Source organism: Rhinoderma darwinii, chromosome 5 (assembly GCF_050947455.1).
Source record: "Rhinoderma darwinii isolate aRhiDar2 chromosome 5, aRhiDar2.hap1, whole genome shotgun sequence".
Taxonomy (NCBI): Eukaryota; Metazoa; Chordata; class Amphibia; order Anura; family Rhinodermatidae; genus Rhinoderma; species Rhinoderma darwinii.
Window position 1 is genome coordinate 187,175,347 of NC_134691.1, and position 21,998 is coordinate 187,197,344.

At 40.9% G+C, this 21,998-nt stretch overlaps 1 protein-coding gene across 1 annotated transcript in view; it reads left to right on the forward strand.

Annotated features, from left to right (window-relative positions):
- TMEFF1 (transmembrane protein with EGF like and two follistatin like domains 1) overlaps window positions 1-21,998 on the forward strand; it is a 217,185-nt gene that overhangs the window by 137,684 nt on the left and 57,503 nt on the right. The window contains exons 4-5 of the mRNA XM_075826790.1: window positions 3,427-3,453; window positions 17,387-17,483. Of these exons, the coding sequence (XP_075682905.1) occupies window positions 3,427-3,453; window positions 17,387-17,483 (124 nt within the window). The remainder of the gene's footprint in view (window positions 1-3,426; window positions 3,454-17,386; window positions 17,484-21,998) is intronic.

Genomic DNA, 21,998 nt, shown 5'->3' on the forward strand with positions numbered 1-21,998 from the left:
GGATATACAAAATGGGACGTTTGCCTTCTTCAGAATGTCTGAGATGCCATGTTCCGGAGGCAGATTTTTGGCATATGATATGGTCATGCACTGTCATTAGGGACTTCTGGAACGATATACTATCCCTGTTATCATCCTTATTACATGTAGGCATTCCTTCATGTCCTAAGATATGTTTGTTTGGTATACTGGATGGGGAGACATGGAATCACCACACTAGTACTTTCTTGAGAGAAACTCTATTTCTAGCACGGAAAACGAAGCACAACATTGGATGAATGATCGACCTCCATCCATTGGTTATTGGAAGGAATTGGTAAATTCTGTAATACCTTTTGAGAAAGTTGTATTTCTAAATCGTGGTTGTAGTACTAAATTTTCTAAGGTCAGGTCTGGGATATTTGGAATAACTCCCCTCTGACAGTCAACCCCGCCGCTGGTTCACCAGATAATGTGAGATAGGAATATAGGTGACCCACAAATTTTTATTATGTATCTCAATGGACTGGCTGTACCAGATCTATCAGTTGCTCATGGGTAACATGGGTCCTAGGTTGTTTTGTTTTCCTGTATATCTGTTTTTGGTTTTTGTCTTTTTGTTGAACTGTCATACATACGTCCTAGCAAACCAGTCTAAGCGCCATTATTAATGGGAAATCATCTGTTTGTAATGCTTTATATGTACTCATTACTTGACTTGCTATTTGTACATATCCTTGATCTAATATGCCATATATTGTAATTAGCAATGTGTGACTGTTTTTATACTTGTTACTGTAACAGTTCTTAATAAAACGAGTTTAGAATACCAAAAAAAAAAACAAAAAAAAAAAACATACCTTTTGGAATTATGGCCAAGAAGTTCAACATTGGTCTCATCAGACCATAACACGTTTCCCACATGCTTTTGGCAGACTTGATGTAGGTCTTTGCAAAATATAGCCGGGCTTGGATGTTTTTCCTTGTTAGAAAAGGCTTCCGTCTTGCCACGCCACCCAACAGCCCAGACATATGAAGAAAACTGGAGATTGTTGTCAAATGCACTACACAACCAGTACCTGCCAGAAAGTCCTGCATCTCCTTTAATGTTGCTGTAGGCCTCTTGGTAGCCTCCCGGACCAATTTTCGTCTTGTCTTTTCATCAAGTTTTGAGGGACGTCCAGTTCTTAATAATGTCACTGTTGTGCCAAATGTAATCCACTTCTTGATGACTGTCTTCACTGTGTTCCATGGTATATCTATTGCCTTGGAGTTCTTTGGTACCCTTCTCCTGACTGATGCCTTTCAACAATCAGATCCCTTTGATGTGTTGTGAGCTATTTATGGACCATAGCTGTAAAGGATCTGCCAGGCACAACTTCTGTGTATACGCCCATAGGTAATCAGTCTGCACCTGAGTCTATGTCTCTGAGACTGGCTCCAGCTTCCACCACTCAGCATGGCAGGCTTAGGAGTGGGAGAGCCTATCGCAGCCTGGCCAGACGGAGCTAGCTCTCGCCCTCTGTCTATTTATACCTGCCTTTCCTGTTCCTCCTTTGCTTGTGATTCTTCTCGTGTGGTTTCCTGGCCCAGCTACAGCTTCTGACTATTTGATCCTGCTCCATACTGACCCTGGCTTTCTGACTACTCTCCTGCTCTGCGTTTGGTACCTCGTGCACTCCCGGTTTGACTCGGCTCGTTCACCACTCTTGTTGCTCACGGTGTTGCCGTGGGCAACTGCCCCATTTCCCTTTGCTTTGTGTTCCCTTGTCTGTTTTGTCTCTTGCACTTACTGAGCTTAGGGACCGCCGCCCAGTTGTACCCCGTCGCCTAGGGCGGGTCGTTGCAAGTAGGCAGGGACAGAGTGGCGGGTATATTAGGGCTCACTTGTCCGTTTCCCTACCCCCGTCATTACAATAGCTTTTGCTGTCACATACAACAAAGAAAATGTCAGGAAAATCCCAATAGAACAGCTGAACTTTATATGAGGTTACTTAGAATCACTTTAAATAATGCCAGCTGTGCACTGACTACTATTTCACATGAGTTTAAATGTGATTGGCTAAGGGCATGGCCAGACGTGGCGTATTTCTGCAGACACTGTCTGCATCAATGCCGCACATAATCTGCGTTGCAGATTCTGTTGCGGCTTTGCCTAAAATGTGCAGTAAATTGCTGCGGATTAGTCGTTGCGTATTCAGATGAAGAGTACTTCCGGCTGTCTTTTAAAACATTTTATCTAAGTCTCGCTATAGACCTCGAAACACATAGGTCCAGCCAGAATGAAGAAATATCCTGTTCGTAAAACCAATACGCAACGCAACACACATAACATCTGCAGATTTCATTGCGGAATTTCGAATCTCCATTGAAGTTAATGGAGAAATTCCGCAATAAGTCTGCAACAAGTCCGCTACACGTCCGCAACAGCCAGTGTATGCTGCGGACAGCAAATTCCGCACCCCAGCCTATGGTCCGCAGCGGAGTTTTCTGCCACGTGTGCATGAACCTAACTAAAAAGTTGTGGAAACCAATGGAGAAAATGTCCGCTGCGGATTTCCGCAGCGGACTGGCCGCAGCGGAATTCCAGAGCAATTCCGCCACGTCTGGCCATGCCATAATTCTGAACACAACCACATCCCCAATTATAAGAGGGTGTTCACATTGATGCAACCACATTATTTTTGTTTTTTAATTGTATTTTTACCCTCTAAATGATTTCAGTTTGTTTTTCAATGGAATTGTACAAAAAGTTATGAAATTATTCATCTTGTACTGATTTTGTAACATGAAAAAAACTGGCATTTTAACAGGGGTGTGTAGACTTTTTTTATCCACTCTATATACACATTTGGTGCATTATTGAGCTTCTTGGATTTTTTCAGAAAATGTCTACCTAAATTTACCTGTGTTCATTGGCATCTGGCGTTGTTATTTTCGGACATGGACATCACATATGGACATTTCAGAAGATAAAAGGGTAAAGCTCCCATTTAAATTGTCAAGTCATTTGTAAATTTGCTTCAGGAATAATCCTTTCCCTCGCCAGACTTACTTTTGGGAGTGCTGGAGTAAAAGGTGGCAATTTAACAAATGCTACTGAGCATCATGGAGAGCTTGTATTCAGGAGCCTTTAGCTTGTATAGTTATTTATACAGAACAGGTACAGGTGGGGACATAACGCTGTGTTTTGCATATTCATGACTTGCCGTTGCTTTATAAGTATGCAAAGAATTTTCATATGCTGTTTTCTAGTTTGCATTGCGCTAGGTTTGTCTATGCCCGTATAACACCAGATGTATTTTATGACTGTGAAAAGACAGAATATCTAACAGCTGGAGTAACATGGCAATAAAACGTAGATTTACACATCAATCCAGAAATAACAAACGGGGGGAAAAAAATCGGTTTAATTAATGTTTGATTTTTTTCTCTTTTGCTCCTTAGATGCAGCATCTGGATCTGGAGAAGGTGGTAAGTTATGTTTTTCAATTCCAAATGGTCTGTATCTTAAAGTTAGAAGAGCAGGTATATTGTACACAATCTAACTCAGGAAATGGGACTAGTGTTAGTTCTTGTGTTATCAGTGACTATACAATAAGTCGCACAGGGAATATATCATTTTATTAATTTTATAGGAACCTAAATAAGGGACATTCAGATAAAATCAATCTAAATGAAGATTTCCTTTTGAAGCTATTTAACAATCTGTTACATCTCAACCTGCTTCTTCTCCTAGACAAACTGCTGTAAACTAGAGATGTGGGAGAGCGAATTCTTCCACCATAGGTGACTCAGAAAGCCCCTTTCCTGTACAACAGTGGCACACAATAGATAAATCAGGATGAAGTATACGAATACAGCTTGACTATGTTTATATCTGCATTGGAGGCTCCGTTAGGGTTTGCCAGAGATTACCGGAGACAACAGTGATTCATGCTGCGCTATTGCATCTGGTAAAATCCCGGGCACTCCGATGGAAAGCCAACGGAACCCATTAAAGTCAATGGGTTCCGTTGGCAACCGGCGGTATCTGTTGTACAACAGAACCGTTGGTTCCGTTATTCCCTTGTTCTGCTGCTCTGACGGAGCAAAACAATGGAACACACCAACGCAGGTGTGAACCCAGCCGCAATATTATGGCAGGTATAACTGCAATTATCACATTAGGCCAGAAATATAACTAACTACCGGACACTAAACTGTAGCTAAGATATCGCACAGTCCACAAAAGGGTGCAGCTGTGTCCTCTGTTGTTTCTTTGTGGGATCCACAAACATCTGCTGTTACCTGCACCAGTTTATGATAAAATATGTAAGTAAAAGAAGTAAAAAAATATCACTATGGGGGAGATGTATTAAGACTACGCCAGCCTTAATAAAAAGCAATCTAAAGTAAGATGTAACAAACTTATTAAGAGGCACATGCCTCCTAATAAATGTGTCACATCTTGGGCTGTCCGTGCGACACGAATGAAATCGAATTATAGTAAATGCGTCAGGCAATGGTGACCATGCCCATTCTGCTAAGCTTCACCTACTATTGTTGAAAAGTGGCGAAAGCAGGGGAAGTGACCCAAAAGTTTAGTTTTTTTTGCGACTTTACGTTGTTAACTTTCCCCCATTGTGTTACCGTTCTAGAAGGCAAGGACAGATAAGTCAGGCCAAAGCAAGGTTTGAAATGAGTGGTACTGTGGTGTTTAAAGTGGCCATTATCATGTACAGTGCCCAGTGACATGTTCCCTGCCAAGTTATATACAATATATTCCCTGTAGCTTTTGGTATTACAGTAACATATGTTCATTGCCCAGAGGTACATGCTATGCCCAGGCAGTTACACGGAGATATAAACACACACACATGCATTCTTGGGTATTCTGTGCCCACTCTTTGATCCTCACAGATACTAGTATTACCATACTAGATTCCAGCTCTTATATTTGTAAAATAAAGTTCAGAATAATACCGGCTTCTAGTACTAGTTGACATATACGTGTATATTTTTTAAATATAATATATCTAATCTTGGTTTAGTATCAACACTTTATTCCTGTGGTTTATGTAATACACTACATTATAGGCTGATGTAATTTCTTACAACTTAACATAAACTGCTGGTAATCCTATATTTATGAGCCATATATATATTTATGCTGTTATAAAACAATATGTAAAATGTAATTACACATATTTAAGAGCAGAAAACAGGACTGCTAAAGGATTGTTCAGCAAATTTCAAGCATTTTGCACAACTATGCAGTGGACTACGAATGTAAGACATACATTGCTCCATACAGACAAGTATGGGACGAGAAATGTAAATTTTTTTGCTTGCATTTCCATGTTTTATTTTATGAAGTGTTTACTTATTTTTTTAGTTTGTCTTTATATTGTACAGGGTAGATAAAATCTCTGTTTGCTACCCAGAAATAGTCAACAAGCGGATGTTGACAGAATTGTTAATTGTTACTAGTTAGGGCGGGTTCCCACAGGACGGATACGCTGCGTAAAAACCACACAGCGTATCCGACCTGGAACCAGCAGTACGTTCCGTCCGAAAACCGCACCACGTTGTGGTGTGTTTTCTCGGACGGAATTTCCGCTGCGGAAAGCAGCGGTAAAAACCGCTCTTATTTACGTAGGTTGTTGTTATGGCGACGCGTCCCTCCATCGCTGTTTGGTCCAGCCTCCCTGGATGACGCTGCAGCCCATGTGACCGCTGCAGCCTGTGATTGGCTGCAGCGGTGGTCACATGGGATGTAACGTCATCCCAGACGGTCGGCCTCCTGGGATGATTTTTCATCCTATGTGACCACCGCTGCAGCCTATCAAAGGCTGCAGCGGTCACATGGGCTGCAGCGTCATCCAGAGAGGCTGGACCAAACAGCGATGGAGGGGCGCGTCGCCATAACAACAACCTACGTAAATAAGAGCGGTTTTTACTAGTAACAAATAAAAATTCTGTCAACATCCGCTTGTTGACTATTTCTGGGTAGCAAACAGAGATTTTATCTACCCTGCACAATATAAAGACAAACTAAAAAAATAAGTAAAAACTGCATAAAATAAAACATGGAAATGCAAGTAAAAAAAATGTACATTTCTCGTCCCATACTTGTCTGTATGGAGCAATGTATGTCTTACATTCGCAGTCTACTGCATAGTTGTGCAAAATGCTCGAAATTTGCTGAACAATCCTTTAGCAGTCCTGTTTTCTGCTCTTAAATATGTGTAATTACATTTTACATATTGTTTTATAACAGCATAAATATATAGGAGGCCGGCTGCAGGAAGGAGGAGGGAGTTCTGGGTGACTAAGATTTTTTTTATTTTCCGCAGTTGCGTTTTTTGTGGTGTAATTGCTTCGAATATGCTGCAAAAGTCAAAACACTGGGCTTACCGTTGCGGGTTTTGCATCCCCATTGAAGTCAATGGGAAAAACCTGCAACTGAAAATCAACAAAAACGCAGCAAAAATTGACATGCTGAGGAATTAAATTCTGCACCGCAGGTCAATTTAACATTAAGCCCCATGCACACGACCGTGACCGCAATCACGGCCCGCGATTGCGGGCACGGCCGGCCGCCGACTGACAGCCGCATTTTCGGGCCGTGCTCCCATACAAAGTATGGGAGCACGGCCCGCAAAATGCAAAAGAACGGACATGTTCCATAATTCCTGGAACATTTTCACGGCACGGACACGCTTCCGTAGTGCTACGGAAAGGTGTCAGTGTTCAATGAAAGTGAATGGCTCAGTTTTTGTGGACCGCAATTGCGGTCCGCAAAAACTGAGGTTTTTTTACGGTCGTGTGCATGGGCCCTTACACTGCGTGTTTTTTCCAAAGCAAGGGCATGAGATTTTCTAAATATCATCCACTTTGCTGCTACTGTAAATGCTGCAGAATTTCCGCACAGAATTCTGTTGCGGAAATTCCGCAGCGTTTACGCTACGTGGGAATTCAGCCTTACAGTTTGTGTGTGTGTGTTAGTGTCTGCTATGTATAAGCTGTAGTTTGATCGGTCACCTGCAGTCCTACTATGACACATCAATATCCAGTGCAAATATGAGTTATTCATATGCGAATTCATATTTGTCGGTTAATGTATAAATAAGCACATGGTACCAGGCAGTCCTAAATAATCACACAAACTATATTCATAATTCATGTAAACCCATAATAAGATCTGTAAAAAGCAGTTAGCCTCCTTGTTGATGGTTTTTAAGTAGGAACAGATATTTTTGGTTAAAGAAAGAACTAAGAACATCAGAAAAACTTTGATATATTATAAAAAGTCTGATATCTGGTTTATATATTACAAGTTTTTTTGGAAGAGCTAAGGTATTAAAACATGTAATGGTAAAAGTGACAGAATTAAAGTTATATACTCAGTATTCAACCCAATGAAATTTAATAAAATATATGAATAAAAAAGTTCTCTAAAGTTACAGTGTTCTTATGTTTGTTTAGTCTACCAAATTATTAACCAGCAAAATTAGTTTCTCCGCAATTAGTGATATTGTATAAACATTCTCTGAATCTGCTGTACAAACATAGTCCCGACAGCACAGCTTGAACTACTCGAAATATCCCTGATTGGCGGTTTCCCCTTCAGCATAATCTGTGCTGGTAAGTACGAAAAACTTGACATTTAGCTTCTCTAATAATACCATGAAACAGAGGAGCCTGGAACAGAGCTTTAAAAAAAGCAGATGCCTTTAAGTTTGAAAAATGCTCCCCGCGGTGTCCCATGACAAGCAGATTTAGTACAGTGTCAAAGTTAATATACACCATGAGTGTTTGATCCTCATGTTTTAAAGTCCACAATAAATCACACACCATGAATCAATTGTCCTCCTATCCTCTCATGGGCAGCTCATCTTGTAAGGGCAACTGTCCACATCACCAAAAGCCACTTCTCCATTTATAATTACTGTAAAAAGGTTACAAGGAAAGTGTAATAAAAGAGAACTGACACCTTAATTGTCTAGAAATAAAATTAATATTTGATTTCAAAATTGACAATAATAGAAAAAAAGAAAATCATGTTGCACTTTCTATTCTCAACACCTTGGAGTACACCTTGTAAGTACTGTCCTATCCATTCATTTGGTACATGGCCATAAGGTCAATGTTAATTCTGAACATAGACCTTGTCCAAGTGCTCACAATGCACGCCCTACATGTCAACATGCACGGCTGTACACAAGCGCCATACCATCAGCATGCTGTGTTTAGAAAACTAAACCATTGACCCAAAAAGATACCACTAAAATGGCACAAAGCAAAATACAGTGTATGTAGATATTTTCATATCTTACTATAGACTTTAACATTTTAACATCTAACATCTGGCCACAGCCTTGTAGCTTCCCCCCCCCTCCCCCAAAAGCAAAAGCCACAGAAAATGCTGTATGTGACACCTGTGAGTCCGCTTGCTCAGCTGTTTCTGTAACTTCTATAGGAATAAACAGAAAGATCTGCGGATATCGCTCCATTATTCTCCGCATGGATGCTTTAAAAATTTATGAAATATTCCATGGATGTGCCATAAATGTTTCAGTTGAGAGTACCTCTTTAAGTAGCTTTTAAAAAAAAAAATGTGGTCGTATGTAATAATAATAATACTATATGTTTGTTTGTTTATTGCCCAAAACAATGGGGGGGGGGTCTAGATTCTGTTCAGCCCGTGGTATGTTCAGTAGTAGAAGAAAAAAGCCAAAATGTATGTTTTACAGTGTGCTCACATCAGTGTTCGGTTTCCATTGATGGGTTCCTTCAGACCTTTCCATCGGAGGAAACCATCAACGGAAAGGCAAGCGGAAACCATAGCTTCTGTTTGCATTACCATTGATGGGTTCCTCAGATCGAAAGGTCTGATGGAACCCATCAACCGGCCCTAGACTGACAATCTGTGAATTCTGTCAGCTTCCATAAGGGCCTACAAAAACAAATAGGCATGAAGTAGAGATAAAGGATATAAATCTCCCAAGGAATCTCCCTTGCCATGACTCCTACTATCTGTAAGATCTCTCAAGTTGCTAGAGCCATTGATGCCTTCAGTTCAGGGGAGTTATTTTCACACCTATAAACAATTGATAAGTTTAGAAACTTCAACCTCAATTTCAAAATTAACCCTTGCTTATGGTTTTTCAGTCTCCTAACTAGAAAAATAAGGATAGAAGTATCGTCCGGGATTAAGTAGTAAAGAAAAAATTGTGTAGTAATATTTCAAAGCAATATATGTGTAAAGAGCATAGTGTAAAGCGTGCGTACACATAGTTATCTATTTCAGAGGTCCTGTCACACATGGCTAATGGCACACTTCGAAGTTACTACTTCGGACCTGTTATAGAAAAGATGTCATCAGTGGAGTCCAATTAAAACAAAAAATAGTAAGGATGCACTCCTCTTTATTTGTTGGTGCTGTTCAGGTTCGGGTTGTACCCCACTAATAGATATATAGAATAACCCAAAAGCACACCAAAGACATATGATTGTATTGATTCCAAGGAAGAATTATTTATTTTCATTCATTCCACATGGTATAATATTGTACAGAGCAGAAATTTTAATGCAAGCGATAGGTATTTAATTTGAAGTTTCGGCCCAACCAAGGCCTTTCTCACAATCGCTGCAAGGAAAGCAAAAAATACAAGATCACATATAACATTTTGTATAGGACAAAGGAAATCCAAAAAAAAAATACAAATAAAAATTAGACATAAATACATTCAACAATTCAAATAAGAAAGATCAATCCTGATAAAAAATGACAATATAAATGGTATCCTGCGTAAGCGACAAGACATATTTCATATACTTGGCCGTTTATGATCCAGTGCTTGTAGTTCCATAATATAATAGGGATAATCCCCCTAAACTTAGGTATGCAGGTAGACACAGGGGGTATGACATAAAAACACAGGGATATGCAAATTACAATATAGAACATAGACACAATTTAAGGCATCAGGGCCTGATCTGGTTGGAGAGGTATTGATAAAGTACCTCTCTGGACCATACCATAAAATACCGGCGTGGAGAAAAAGTGGCGGATAGTGATATGCATAAGAGCACAATAGAGGATAGAAAAGTAAATTGGGACCGTAGGTATCTAGGTAGTATCGCTGCTGGTGCCGTACCTGCATGTAGTTTCCCAGAGGTATAGTGTTACGACGGCGTCTACCAGACGCTCCAAGGTGTGGAAGTGTTCACGGCAGCGTCCATTTTTATGGCGCCCGCTCCTACAACCGGATATCCGGTACGTGGCACGCAAAACAATGTTGGCGCATGCGCAGTCTAAGGGGTATCATCGCCCAGTGGAACGCAAGCTGTCCTCATTGATATGACGCCCATTTAAGGTCTTTAGGCTTACTACATTGTATTTATGGCATAGTTAATTATATAGACGGCATTCGACGGTATAAACCGTATTAATGGTAGAGGTGAAATAGTTATAGGAGCGGTTGTAGGAGCGAGCGCCATAAAAATGGACGCTGCCGTGAACACTTCCACACCTTGGAGCGTCTGGTAGACGCCGTCGTAACACTATACCTCTGGGAAACTACATGCAGGTACGGCACCAGCAGCGATACTACCTAGATACCTACGGTCCCAATTTACTTTTCTATCCTCTATTGTCCTCTTATGCATATCTCTATCCACCACTTTTTCTCCACGCCGGTATTTTATGGTATGGTCCAGAGAGGTACTTTATCAATACCTCTCCAATCAGATCAGGCCCTGATGCCTTAAATTGTGTCTATGTTCTATATTGTAATTTGCATATCCCTGTGTTTTTATGTCATACCCCCTGTGTATACCTGCATACCTAAGTTTAGGGGGATTATCCCTATTATATTATGGAACTACAAGCACTGGATCATAAACGGCCAAGTATATGAAATATGTCTTGCCGCTTACGCAGGATACCATTTATATCGTCATTTTTTATCAGGATTGATCTTTCTTATTTGAATTGTTGAATGTATTTATGTCTAATTTTTATTTTTATTTTTGATTTCCTTTGTCCTATACAAAATGTTATATGTGATCTTGTATTTTTTGCTTTCCTTGCAGCGATTGTGAGAAAGGCCTTGGTTGGGGCGAAACGTCAAATTAAATACCTATCGCTTGCATTAAAATTTCTGCTCTGTACAATATTATACCATGTGGAATCAGTGGAGTCCAGGCATTGAGAACCCCCATAGGCTAAGATATAAGATATAATTTGCTCCTCTTTGGGCTAGTGATTTGTGGGGATCTCAGCATATTGACCCTGCCTGACATGTCTCTATAGTATTTTTATAAGTTGGTTACCTATATTCTAAATAGAGAAAATACTTAATTTAGGAATCGCAGCAGTACCATCTTTATATTCAGCATTTTCTTAACCAGCTAAGGCCCCCTTCACATCACGTTATTGCCTGCCGTTGGAGGTATATACGTCAGGAGGACTCTGACATATATCTTCAACAGGAGGCTGCAACGCAGTGGGATAGGTCACCCAAGCAGCCTCCCCTGGCAGAGCAATATTTCATGCTCTACCAGGGTACTCCGCCCCTAGGGAAGTTCCTGACGTTACTGTCCATATATGGGCAGTGATGTCAGGAGTTTCTTTGTGCAGAGCGCTTCCTGATGCTCTGCCTGGGAAGTACAGCCCTAAAAAAGCTACTAACATTACTGTCCATATATGGACAGTGACATCAGGAGCTTCCTCGGGTGCCAAAGTCTGCCAGCAGATCATTTCCGATGCTCTACCCGGGGATTCCGGTCCTGGGGAAAAGCCTGACATCACTGTCCATATATGCATAGTAACGTCAGAAGCTTCTCCAGGGTCAATGTCCACTGGCAGAGCGCTTCCAATGCTCTACCGGGGACTCTGGCTCTGATGAAGCTCCTGACATCACTGGCCATATATAGAGAATGACGTCATTAGCTTCCCCAACCAAAGCGCTTACGATTCTCTACCCAGGGACTCTGGCATTGGGAAGCTCCTGACATCTATCTATACCCATATATGGAGTTTCTATACCCATATATGGAGTTTCTTGACATAAACGTTTAATGTATACCTATGACGGATGCCATAGAGTGGGATCCCTCACTCATAGGCTGCCATGTTAAAAAAACAAAACAGAAAAGATGGAATAGCACAGTCTACTACACTATATGCTATTTAATCCTTCAAAAAGAAAAAGTATACTGACATATACCAGCCCAACTGATGCTCTGCCCGGGGAGTCCAGCCATGGGGAAGGTCCAGACTTCAATGTACATATATGGACAGTACCATCAGGAGCTTCCACCAGAGCCAAAGTCCGCCGGCAAAGCGCTTCCAATGCTCTACCCGGGGACTCTGGCCCTGGGGAAGCTCCTGACATCACTGTACATATATGGACAGTGACGTCAGAAGCTTCCTCAGCCAAAGCACATACAATGCTCTACCCAGGAACTCCGGCCCTGGGGAAGCTCCTGACATCACTGTCCATATATGGAGCCCTATGTAAAAGTGTATTTCGTGAATGTACAGTACTTGTGTATGTGTGCATGTATGTAGTAAGTATGCTTATATGTACAGTAGTTTGTGTGCATATATGTGCAAGTTGTAAACGTGTTTATATATTACATGTACATAGTAGTAAGTGTATGCACCGATTACGTAAATATGTGGACAACATTTGTGAGCCAGGGCTGATTACAATTCCCAGTTTAGTGCTGTTTGACACCTGCATAGTATCTGACTGTAGGCCTGTGTTAGTGCTGTTTGACACCTGCATAGTATCTGACTGTAGAGGTGGACTTGACCCGTTGCTTCTGCATTGTATACAAACATATGCAGCACAGTCATGACAGCAGCAGTAAGTAGGACTTACAGATCCGCATTCCGCAGCAGATGTTAATTAGTTTTGCAGCATGCGCGTACACGGCTGGCGATGTGCTTTCCAGTACAGTTTGTATAATGATAGCACAACAGATAAACACTGGCTGAGATGACTGTTTAGGAAGCATTTGATTTCTAGAGGATTTTGTCAGAACTCAATTTGCTGCTTCATCGTCTTCTTGGCGAGGTTCAATTGCTAAGGCAGAAAGTAAACATTACATGTAAACGTGTGGGATTAGATAAATGATGACTGGCAAAGACTATCATAAATCCTGATAGAAATCAGAATGTATCGATCATTGGCACAAATCCACAGCAATCTGCTTGACCAATTGTATCCACCGCCTCATGCGTATAAATTACAGAAAGCACTTGTCTGACTTCTCAACACAGCTTTTTCAAAGTATCTTAGTGCTAAATGCCGTATATTGTTGTAATGTGTGATGTGATTTACGGCTCTCATTTTTTTGTGATAGATTGTGTTGTACTAGATCCATTTTTTAGACTTCATTTGTTAGGGTCAGCATGCTAAAAACTATGGTTCTATCCCACCTTTTGGGGTGAACACTATACCAGAGACAGGAAGAATGATGTCTTATTAAAAGATATAATTGGTTTATCCACCAGAAAAGTATTGCACTATATTAATATGGGATGCTCGAATGTAATTATCTACCCACTTAACATATACTGACACGCTAGCAAAATACCTGCTGGATCATTCTATTAAATATGAAGTCTATTATCTCCATAGCATAATAAGAATCTGAGTGATACACATTAAATTCATAGAGGTATAGAAAGTAGATCAGTTATATATTGTAATTTTTTTACATTGAACAACTTATAATACAATCAGAGACCGGTCCTTATGGTGCGAGCATCTCAAATTGGTGGTATGCCATACCATTAAAAGACGGTGGGTTATCTAAATACCTATGCTGACAAGGTGGATTCCTGTATGACCGCAATTTATTCGGACACACGTGGATAGGGGAAGACAGAGCATCAGGTCGGATCCGGAATACTGATTGATATAGCAGGTTGAACTGGATGGACTTGGGTCGTGTGTGTCAACCTTACTGACTATAATGATGTCTCTAGGGTCATATCACCATGACATACTTCTAGGAACTTGACAACTTTATTACATAATTGGTCCGCACATTCACAAGATTTCAACCCTATCATATATTTTTGGTATTAAACAAACAGAGTGTAAGAGAAAAGATCTATATTCCACAGTTTTGAGATACCATCATGCTGGCATGGTAGTGCATCCTTGCTGCGTACTACTGACATCCTGCAGAATACATACCATGGCACATTAAGGCTTTGTTTAGACCATCAAATCTTCTACATTAAAAAAGAAAAAAAAGTATAACAATGTAACACACTCAAAAAAGAAGACACTTTTATACATCTGGCCCATTGGTGGTGTGAACATACATTTTATAGCTGCTGTAGTATAATACAATCGGGCCTTGGATAACCATTGCTGCTTTTCTTCATTTTTTTTTACTCTTTTGCAAAAAGAATCATGTTGTTATCATAAGAAGCCACCTTCATATATGTATAAAGTATAGTTAGTACATCACAAAATATATGGTGCCACTTCAGACAGTCAAGTAACTGCACAAATGAATATAGTTTAGGAAAGATTCCAAGAGGTCCTGAGGGTGCGGTATGACTACTTGTATTTTGGTGGAGTTTTTTTTTCAGGTTCTTCCCAAACAAATGACTGATGGAGCTACTACACTTTATGAAGCCAGAACAGTTACTAAATTATCAGTGTTGGAAGAACGGCAGTCAAGTGTCACCACAAAAATTACAGTCCTTGTTCGGAGACATATGGCATTTTTTACAGTAATTGGCCGGTTTTAGAGATAATAATTTAAGTAACTGCGTTGGTCACAACATTGTGAACCTCGAAAAGGAATGGGCTCTTGAGTGACATTCTAAACTCTAAAATAGCACTGCAGAAGCTGATAAAATGACAAAGACTTGGTAGAGATAGATATACATATATATACACTAGTTTTTATACCCAGCATTGCTCGGGAGGTTGACTTACGGTATAGATAGAGTAAAAGCTCACTATTTAAATACCTCTCAGTATGAATTTAATTGCTACCTCTCGATATGAATTTAATTGCTAGAGAGTGTAAATAATGTTATTGGAAGCATAACAGAAATGAAATGAAGCAATATATTCATTACAGATTTAGGCCTCATTCACACGAACGTAAAAACGCCCGTAATCACGGGCCACAATTACGGGCCCATAGACTTCTATTGGCCACGGGTACCTTCCCGTTTGTTTACGGGAAGGTGCCCAGGCCGTTGAAAATTATAGAACATGTCCTATTTCAGGCCGTAATTACGGCACGGGCAGGCCAATATAAGGCTTCATGCCCACTTCAGTCTTTTTCTTCAGGGTGCTGTTTTTCAGACGGCTAGCACCCTGACCCATTCATTTCAATGAGGCCATGCACACTTCAGTTTTTTTGACGGTCCCGTTGCTCCGTTCTGACAAAAGTAGAGCATGTCCTACTTTGGTCCGAGATTCTGTGACCGTGAGGCCCATGCAAGTCAATGGGGCCGTCAAAAAAACTGAAGGCACACGGAAGGCATCCGTGTGCAGTCCGTGTGTGACGGAGCCGTTGCCTAGAAACAGCCGGGCGGGCAGAGGTACACATACAGACAGATACTGCACTGCACTAATCGGCAGCCCCTTCTCTCTGTCAGCACTGATATAGAGAAGAGGCTGCTGATCAGTGCTGGAACGCAGCGATAGTAAGAAAAATAAGTTCATACGTACCCCGGCCATTGTCTTGGTGACGCGTCCCTCTTCTGACAGCTAGTCGGACCTCCCTGGATGACGCGGCAGTCCATTTGACCGCTGCAGCCTGTGATTGGCTGCAGCAGTCACATGGTCTGAAACGTCGTCTCAGGAGGCCGGACTTGAGGAAGAAGCACGCAAGCAGGGAGTTCTGGGTAAGTAGTAATTTTTTTTGTTGCAGGTTTTTTATAATGAACCATTAATCTATATTGTGAGCGCCACACATGATATTCCCTATCCAGCGGTAGCCTCTGTCCAGGGTGCTGAAAGAGTTAAGGGGCTGCAGTAACTCTTTCAGCACCCTGGACAGTGAGTACCGCTGGACAGGGAATACCATGTGCGGCGCTCACAATATCATGTACATAGTGTCAACGGGTTTCAGTTTCCTCTTGGAAACTGAAACACAGAAGTGTACAATGAGTACACACGGGAAGCACACGGTTCCAATCACGGACACACGGATTCGTGAAAAACGGCCGTGAAAACGGTGATGAAAGTGTGCATGAGGCCTAAGTCTATGGGGCTCTCGTAATTAGGGGTGGCTACGTGTGTGCACCCGTAATTACGGGAGCGTTGCTAGGTGACGTCAGGGGATAGTCACTGTCCAGGGTGCTGAAAGAGTTAACTGATCGGCAGTAACTCTTCCAGCACCCGGGACAGTGACTACCTCTGGAGTTAAAAGTATTAAAAGTCAACTTACCGAGAACTCCTGCTTCTTCCTCCAGTCCGGCCTCCCGGGTTTCATCTCATGTGACCGCTGCAGCCAATCACAGGCTGCAGCGGTCAAATGGACTGCTTTTATACTAATGAAAAATCGGGCTTCAAACAAACTTTCCAAAATATATATTAGATATATATATATATATATTTATATTTATTTATTTATTTATTTATTTATTTATTTAATAATTTTGTTCTGCACAGGTATAGCTTAACATTTCTTTTTAGATTGTTAGTATGTGATGGACTTTCTGTATCCCATAACTCTCTTCACGGGACGTGTAATGCTTTTCCTTTCTTTTTTAGGTTTAGGTTTACTCAGTAGTTAGTAACACTGCAGGCTTTGTAAAAAAAAAAAAAATGAAATTGTGGTTCTGGGAAGCATTATATTCTCAATTCTTACTGCGTAGATACAATTTGAAACTAGATAGGGTCATATTCTGGGAGAAGGTTAAACTAGTACTCTTTCTTTTCACTCGGGTCAGTTTTCTGAGATGTTAGCGTGTTTGCTATGGGTAGGAGCATGAAGTCTTTGTACTGGATACTCCTAGTTTACACCTGCTGGCTTGTAACTTGCCACACATACTGTTCTACAGTTGAAAGGAAGGTCTCTAGAACAATTTGACCTACCCATATTTTCATATCACTTTACATTTTGTTCATCCCCATGTATTTCCATTATGTCGGCAGCACATCTCCCTGTTTTCACAGGTAGATGTGCTGCCCACAACGATAATATTTATTACAAATGAGATGAACGCTCCTTTACCCGATCATTGGTCCGTGTAAAGGTCAGGTGTTAATATCATCATTGGTACTCACTACCGAGGTTCATTGGAGTACTACCAGTAAGGCGGACAATTGGAACCTAGGGCTATCCTTTATTTGCCATGAGTCATGTCAGCAAATCATGAAAAGCAAAGTAAATGACTTCATCTGTGTTCTTGTTTCTTTTGCAGAATATGAAGGATCTGGGACTGAAGTTCATAGAAAACATCCTAAATGTGGTGCTTGCAAATATGGTGCTGAGTGTGATGAAGACGCAGAAGACATAGGGTAAGCACAGTCATCTTTCCTTCACAATATTAGATTTGCTGCAGATTTACACTCACATAGCTGTCAGACTGGCCAGATTCAGCAAAATTCAATAAAAGGTAAAGGTAGTTAGATAGGTGGATTTGTATTCAGAAGAGCAGTATTTTTTAGAAGCAACATGGTGATATACTGTAAGCTATTGATGAGGCCGGAGGACGTTTATGCTATGAATCCTATTTGTTGTAATTGTGAAATTGAGATATGTGTGGTTTTTTTTCTGGTTTTGGATAAATTAAAGTTATTCATCATGCAATAATATTTTAGGTTTTAATTATTCACCATTCTCCAAATCTCTGCTTGCTTTCAGTGAATGTGAACAGCCTTGTTTGCATCCCAAGGCTACAAACCTCTCCTGATCGTGTCCTGCTGACACACGCACAGGGCTCGCTGCAAGAGAAGCGAGTTAGGATACATTCACAAAGGCATGCAACTGTTTCAGAAATACTAGATTAGTACAGTTTTCAGCCTCTAAATGTAAACAAGAATGTTTCCATTCACTAACATCAAGCTGAGATCATGAAAATGGTGCGAAACACAAATCTTGTTAGAAAGTTTTGTAATATTTCGGATGGGGGTATAAAGATAAAGAAAGAAATACCTCTCCTCAGTTGCCCCGCAGCTTTTCTTCTGGCTCCCAGAAGGAATTTACACTGTGCTGCCGTCCATTATAGGCATGGGCAACGTGTAGGGAGTGTCTCAGGCTAGCGCTTTCCCCATATTGCCAGTTCAGGAAAGCGATTTGAAGTCATGGCGACAATGGTCGCCATGACTGGTGCCGGGATCCGATGGAGTAAAGGATGTCAGGGCTGAATATAGTTATTCAGCCCTGACAGTAGCTCTAATGTGCTAAAGATCTCTCTAATTGTAGTGTGGGTTTTTTTTTTCCCAATAATCCGCAATGATACAAACATAAGAGATCATTTTGGTAAAGACAGGATTAGGAAATGCGTTTCTGGAAAGTGGCAATGCCTTTTATTCTTTTTCACAGTCTGTTTGTAGACACCAAATAACAGTGAAGAAAACACTCTGAAAACTCTATAATTATGGTCAGTGTGACCCACGGACCCACCAGTGTCCATTACATGAATACATCCCTTTTGTGTCTGGGTTGTGATGGATGTAATGGCTTCGCTGTTGTTAGATGAGCCTCTATCTGATCCGCAGTAAAAGCTTTTATTCTCTAGAAAGACTGTAGATTAAATGCTGTAGAGAGTGTTAGAAACCGACTATCAAATGTCATTTCTCACACAATATTTTCTCGGTTTGGTCTAAAGTATTTAACAGACCAGTTTTATTAGTTGATGTGTAAATTGCAGGGTTGAAAACCATAATCTGTCCTAAATATGTGTAATGAGGAAAGTGTGTCAGCAAGTACATGCAAGGACGACAAAAGGGATGTGGAGCGATGCGGTGTGGAGAGTGCCGCCATGCAGCAAATTCCTCTCAGTCATGTGTTTTACTAAAGGACGTGTTAAAAAATAAACTTTACTAAATTATTCATTCATGTTCTGCAAAGTATTTAGTGCCCCGAGTCCACATGGCCATGCCTTGCTTCATGTAATATATATAGGTCATCATTTTATTTTAGGCGGTGAGAAATACACTATTGGCCCTGTATTAATAAAAAATAGCCACATTGAAATTATTAATAAGCAACACAAACCAACCCAGCTGCCAAGACTATAATAATGGATCCGGCTGATCTCTGTGTGTGGTATATATATATATATATATATATATATATATATATATATATATATATATATACACAACAACGGAGAAAAGCAGCAGCACTCACCCCACAGGGAAAAATGTATAGAACTGGGTGCCCAGCAAGTAGTCCCGATCCTCGGACTAAATACAGTTATTACAAAAAAGAAGATCTTGCAGCACTCCGATAGGCAATAAAAAAGCGTAGTTTATTCAGTCCACATCAAGCAAACATGCAACGTTTCTGTCCTGCAATAGGAGCTTTGCTGATGCTTGAGAAAGATCCTATTGCAGGATAGAAACGTTGTATGTTTGCTTGATGTGGACTGAATAAACTATGCTTTTTTATTGCCTATTGGAGTACTGCAAGATCTTCTTTTTTTTACGCAAATGGAGCAGCACAGTAGCAGGAAAGACCTCACTGTTGGTGCAAGCTTCAGAGGAACGACCCTGGATCGATACACCACTCTTTTGTTCACAAACTTGTTCTAGGAGGATTTGCTTGCACCCATCCACTTTAGCCGTGCTGCTTTCCTTTTGTGTGTATATGTATATATATATAGATACTCTACCGTTCAAATGTTTAGGGTCACTTAGAAATTTCCTTATTTTTGCAAGAAAAGCACAGTTTTTTTTCAATGAAGATAGCATTAAATTAATGAGAAATACACTCTATACATTGTTAATGTGCTAAATGACTATTCTAGCTGCAAACGTCTGGTTTTTAATGCAATATCTACATAGGTGTATAGAGGCCCATTTCCAGCAACCATCACTCCAGTGTTCTAATGGTACATTATGTTTGCTAACTGTGTTAGTAGGCTAATGGATGATTAGAAAACACTTGAAAACCCTTGTGCAATTATGTTAGCACCACTGTAAACAGTTTTGCTGTTTAGAGGAGCTATAAAACTGACCTCCCTTTGAGCTAGTTGAGAATCTGGAGCATTACATTGGTGGGTTTGATTAAACTCTCAAAATGGCTAGAAAAAGAGAGCTTTCATGTGAAACTCGACAGTCTATTCTTGTTCTTAGAAATGAAGGCTATTCCATGCGAGAAATTGCCAAGAAACTGAAGATTTCCTACACCGGTGTGTACTACACCATTCAGAGGACAGCTCAAACAGGCTCTAACCAGAGTAGAAAGAGAAGTGGGAGGCCCCGCTGCACAACTGAGCAACAAGACAAGTACATTAGAGTCTCTAGTTTGAGAAATAGACGCCTCACAGGTCCTCAACTGGCAGCTTCATTAAATATTACCCGCAAAATGCCAGTGTCAACGTCTACAGTGAAGAGGCGACTCCGGGATGCTGGCCTTCAGGGCAGAGTGGCAAAGAAAAAGCCATATCTGAGACTGGCTAATAAAAGGAAAAGATTAATATGGGCAAAAGCACACAGACATTGGACAGAGGAAGATTGGAAAAAAGTGTTATGGACAGACGAATCGAAGTTTGAGGTGTTTGGATCACACAGAAGAACATTTGTGAGAGGCAGAACAACTGAAAAGATGCTGGAAGAGTGCCTGATGCCATCTGTCAAGCATTGTGGAGGTAATGTGATGGTCTGGGGTTGCTTTGGTGCTGGTAAAGTGGGAGATTTGTACAAGGTAAAAGGGATTTTGAATAAGGAAGGCTATCACTCCATTTTGCAACGCCATGCCATACCCTGTGGACAGCGCTTGATTGGAGCCAATTTCATGCTACAACAGGACAATGACCCAAAGCACACCTCCAAATTATGCAAGAACTATTTAGGGAAGAAGCAGGCAGCTGGTATTCTATCTGTAATGGAGTGGCCAGCGCAGTAACCAAATCTCAACCCCATAGAGCTGTTGTGGGAGCAGCTTGACCGTATGGTACGCAAGAAGTGCCCATCAAGCCAATCCCACTTGTGGGAGGGGCTCCTGGAAGCATGGGGTGAAATTTCTCCCGATTACCTCAGCAAATGAACAGCTAGAATGCCAAAGGTCTGCAATGCTGTAATTGCTGCAAATGGAGCATTCTTTGACGAAAGCAAAGTTTGAAGGAGAAAATTATTTCTCCTAGGTTTTTGTTCCAAAAGATGATAGGATATTAAGCTAACTTTATTATTTTTTCAGTTCCTCAGAGCCTAATTCAGTTTTATTAACCTACCAAAAAACTCTAGCTCTGTGCATATTACCAGGTCTGTTTTTGCTTCTCCATTTATTAGTTCAAGCACTTGTCCTCCCATCTTAGCCAAACATTCAAGCCAACTTTCATGTCTGCTTTTGACTTAATTTGTGGAGCCATGTTCTATTCCAGTCACCTTTTTGAGCCATATGTAGGAATCGCTGTGCTTTTCTGGGTACACAGCCAGCCAAGGGTATAGTTCTTACCCTTGGGGATTCTGTCTGCTAGTGGGTAGCTCCCAACGTGATCAACAGAGACGTGTCCTTCACCCCAACAACCGTACATGTAACCAATCACTCTTAGTGGGACTACTGTGGGGGTTGACCTCCCCAACCTCAGTAAATACTGCTCAGCATAAAGTTGCTGGAAGAATCTGCATAAAGTTTAGTAAATAATTGTGTTGGTGACATCCCAGACATCATAGTCTCAAGTCCTGGTCTTGTTACACACAGGAACTGTAACATGAAGAAGAAAAGAGGACTGAGGGTCATATAAAGAACGTGAAGGTACCAGGTTCTTCTGGACCAGGTTGGGGGCATTTGTTGGGGTTTTATGAGGGAGATGTGGTGGGATGGCTCTCTCTTCCCAATATCTTGACTTTATCTCTTGAGGATTG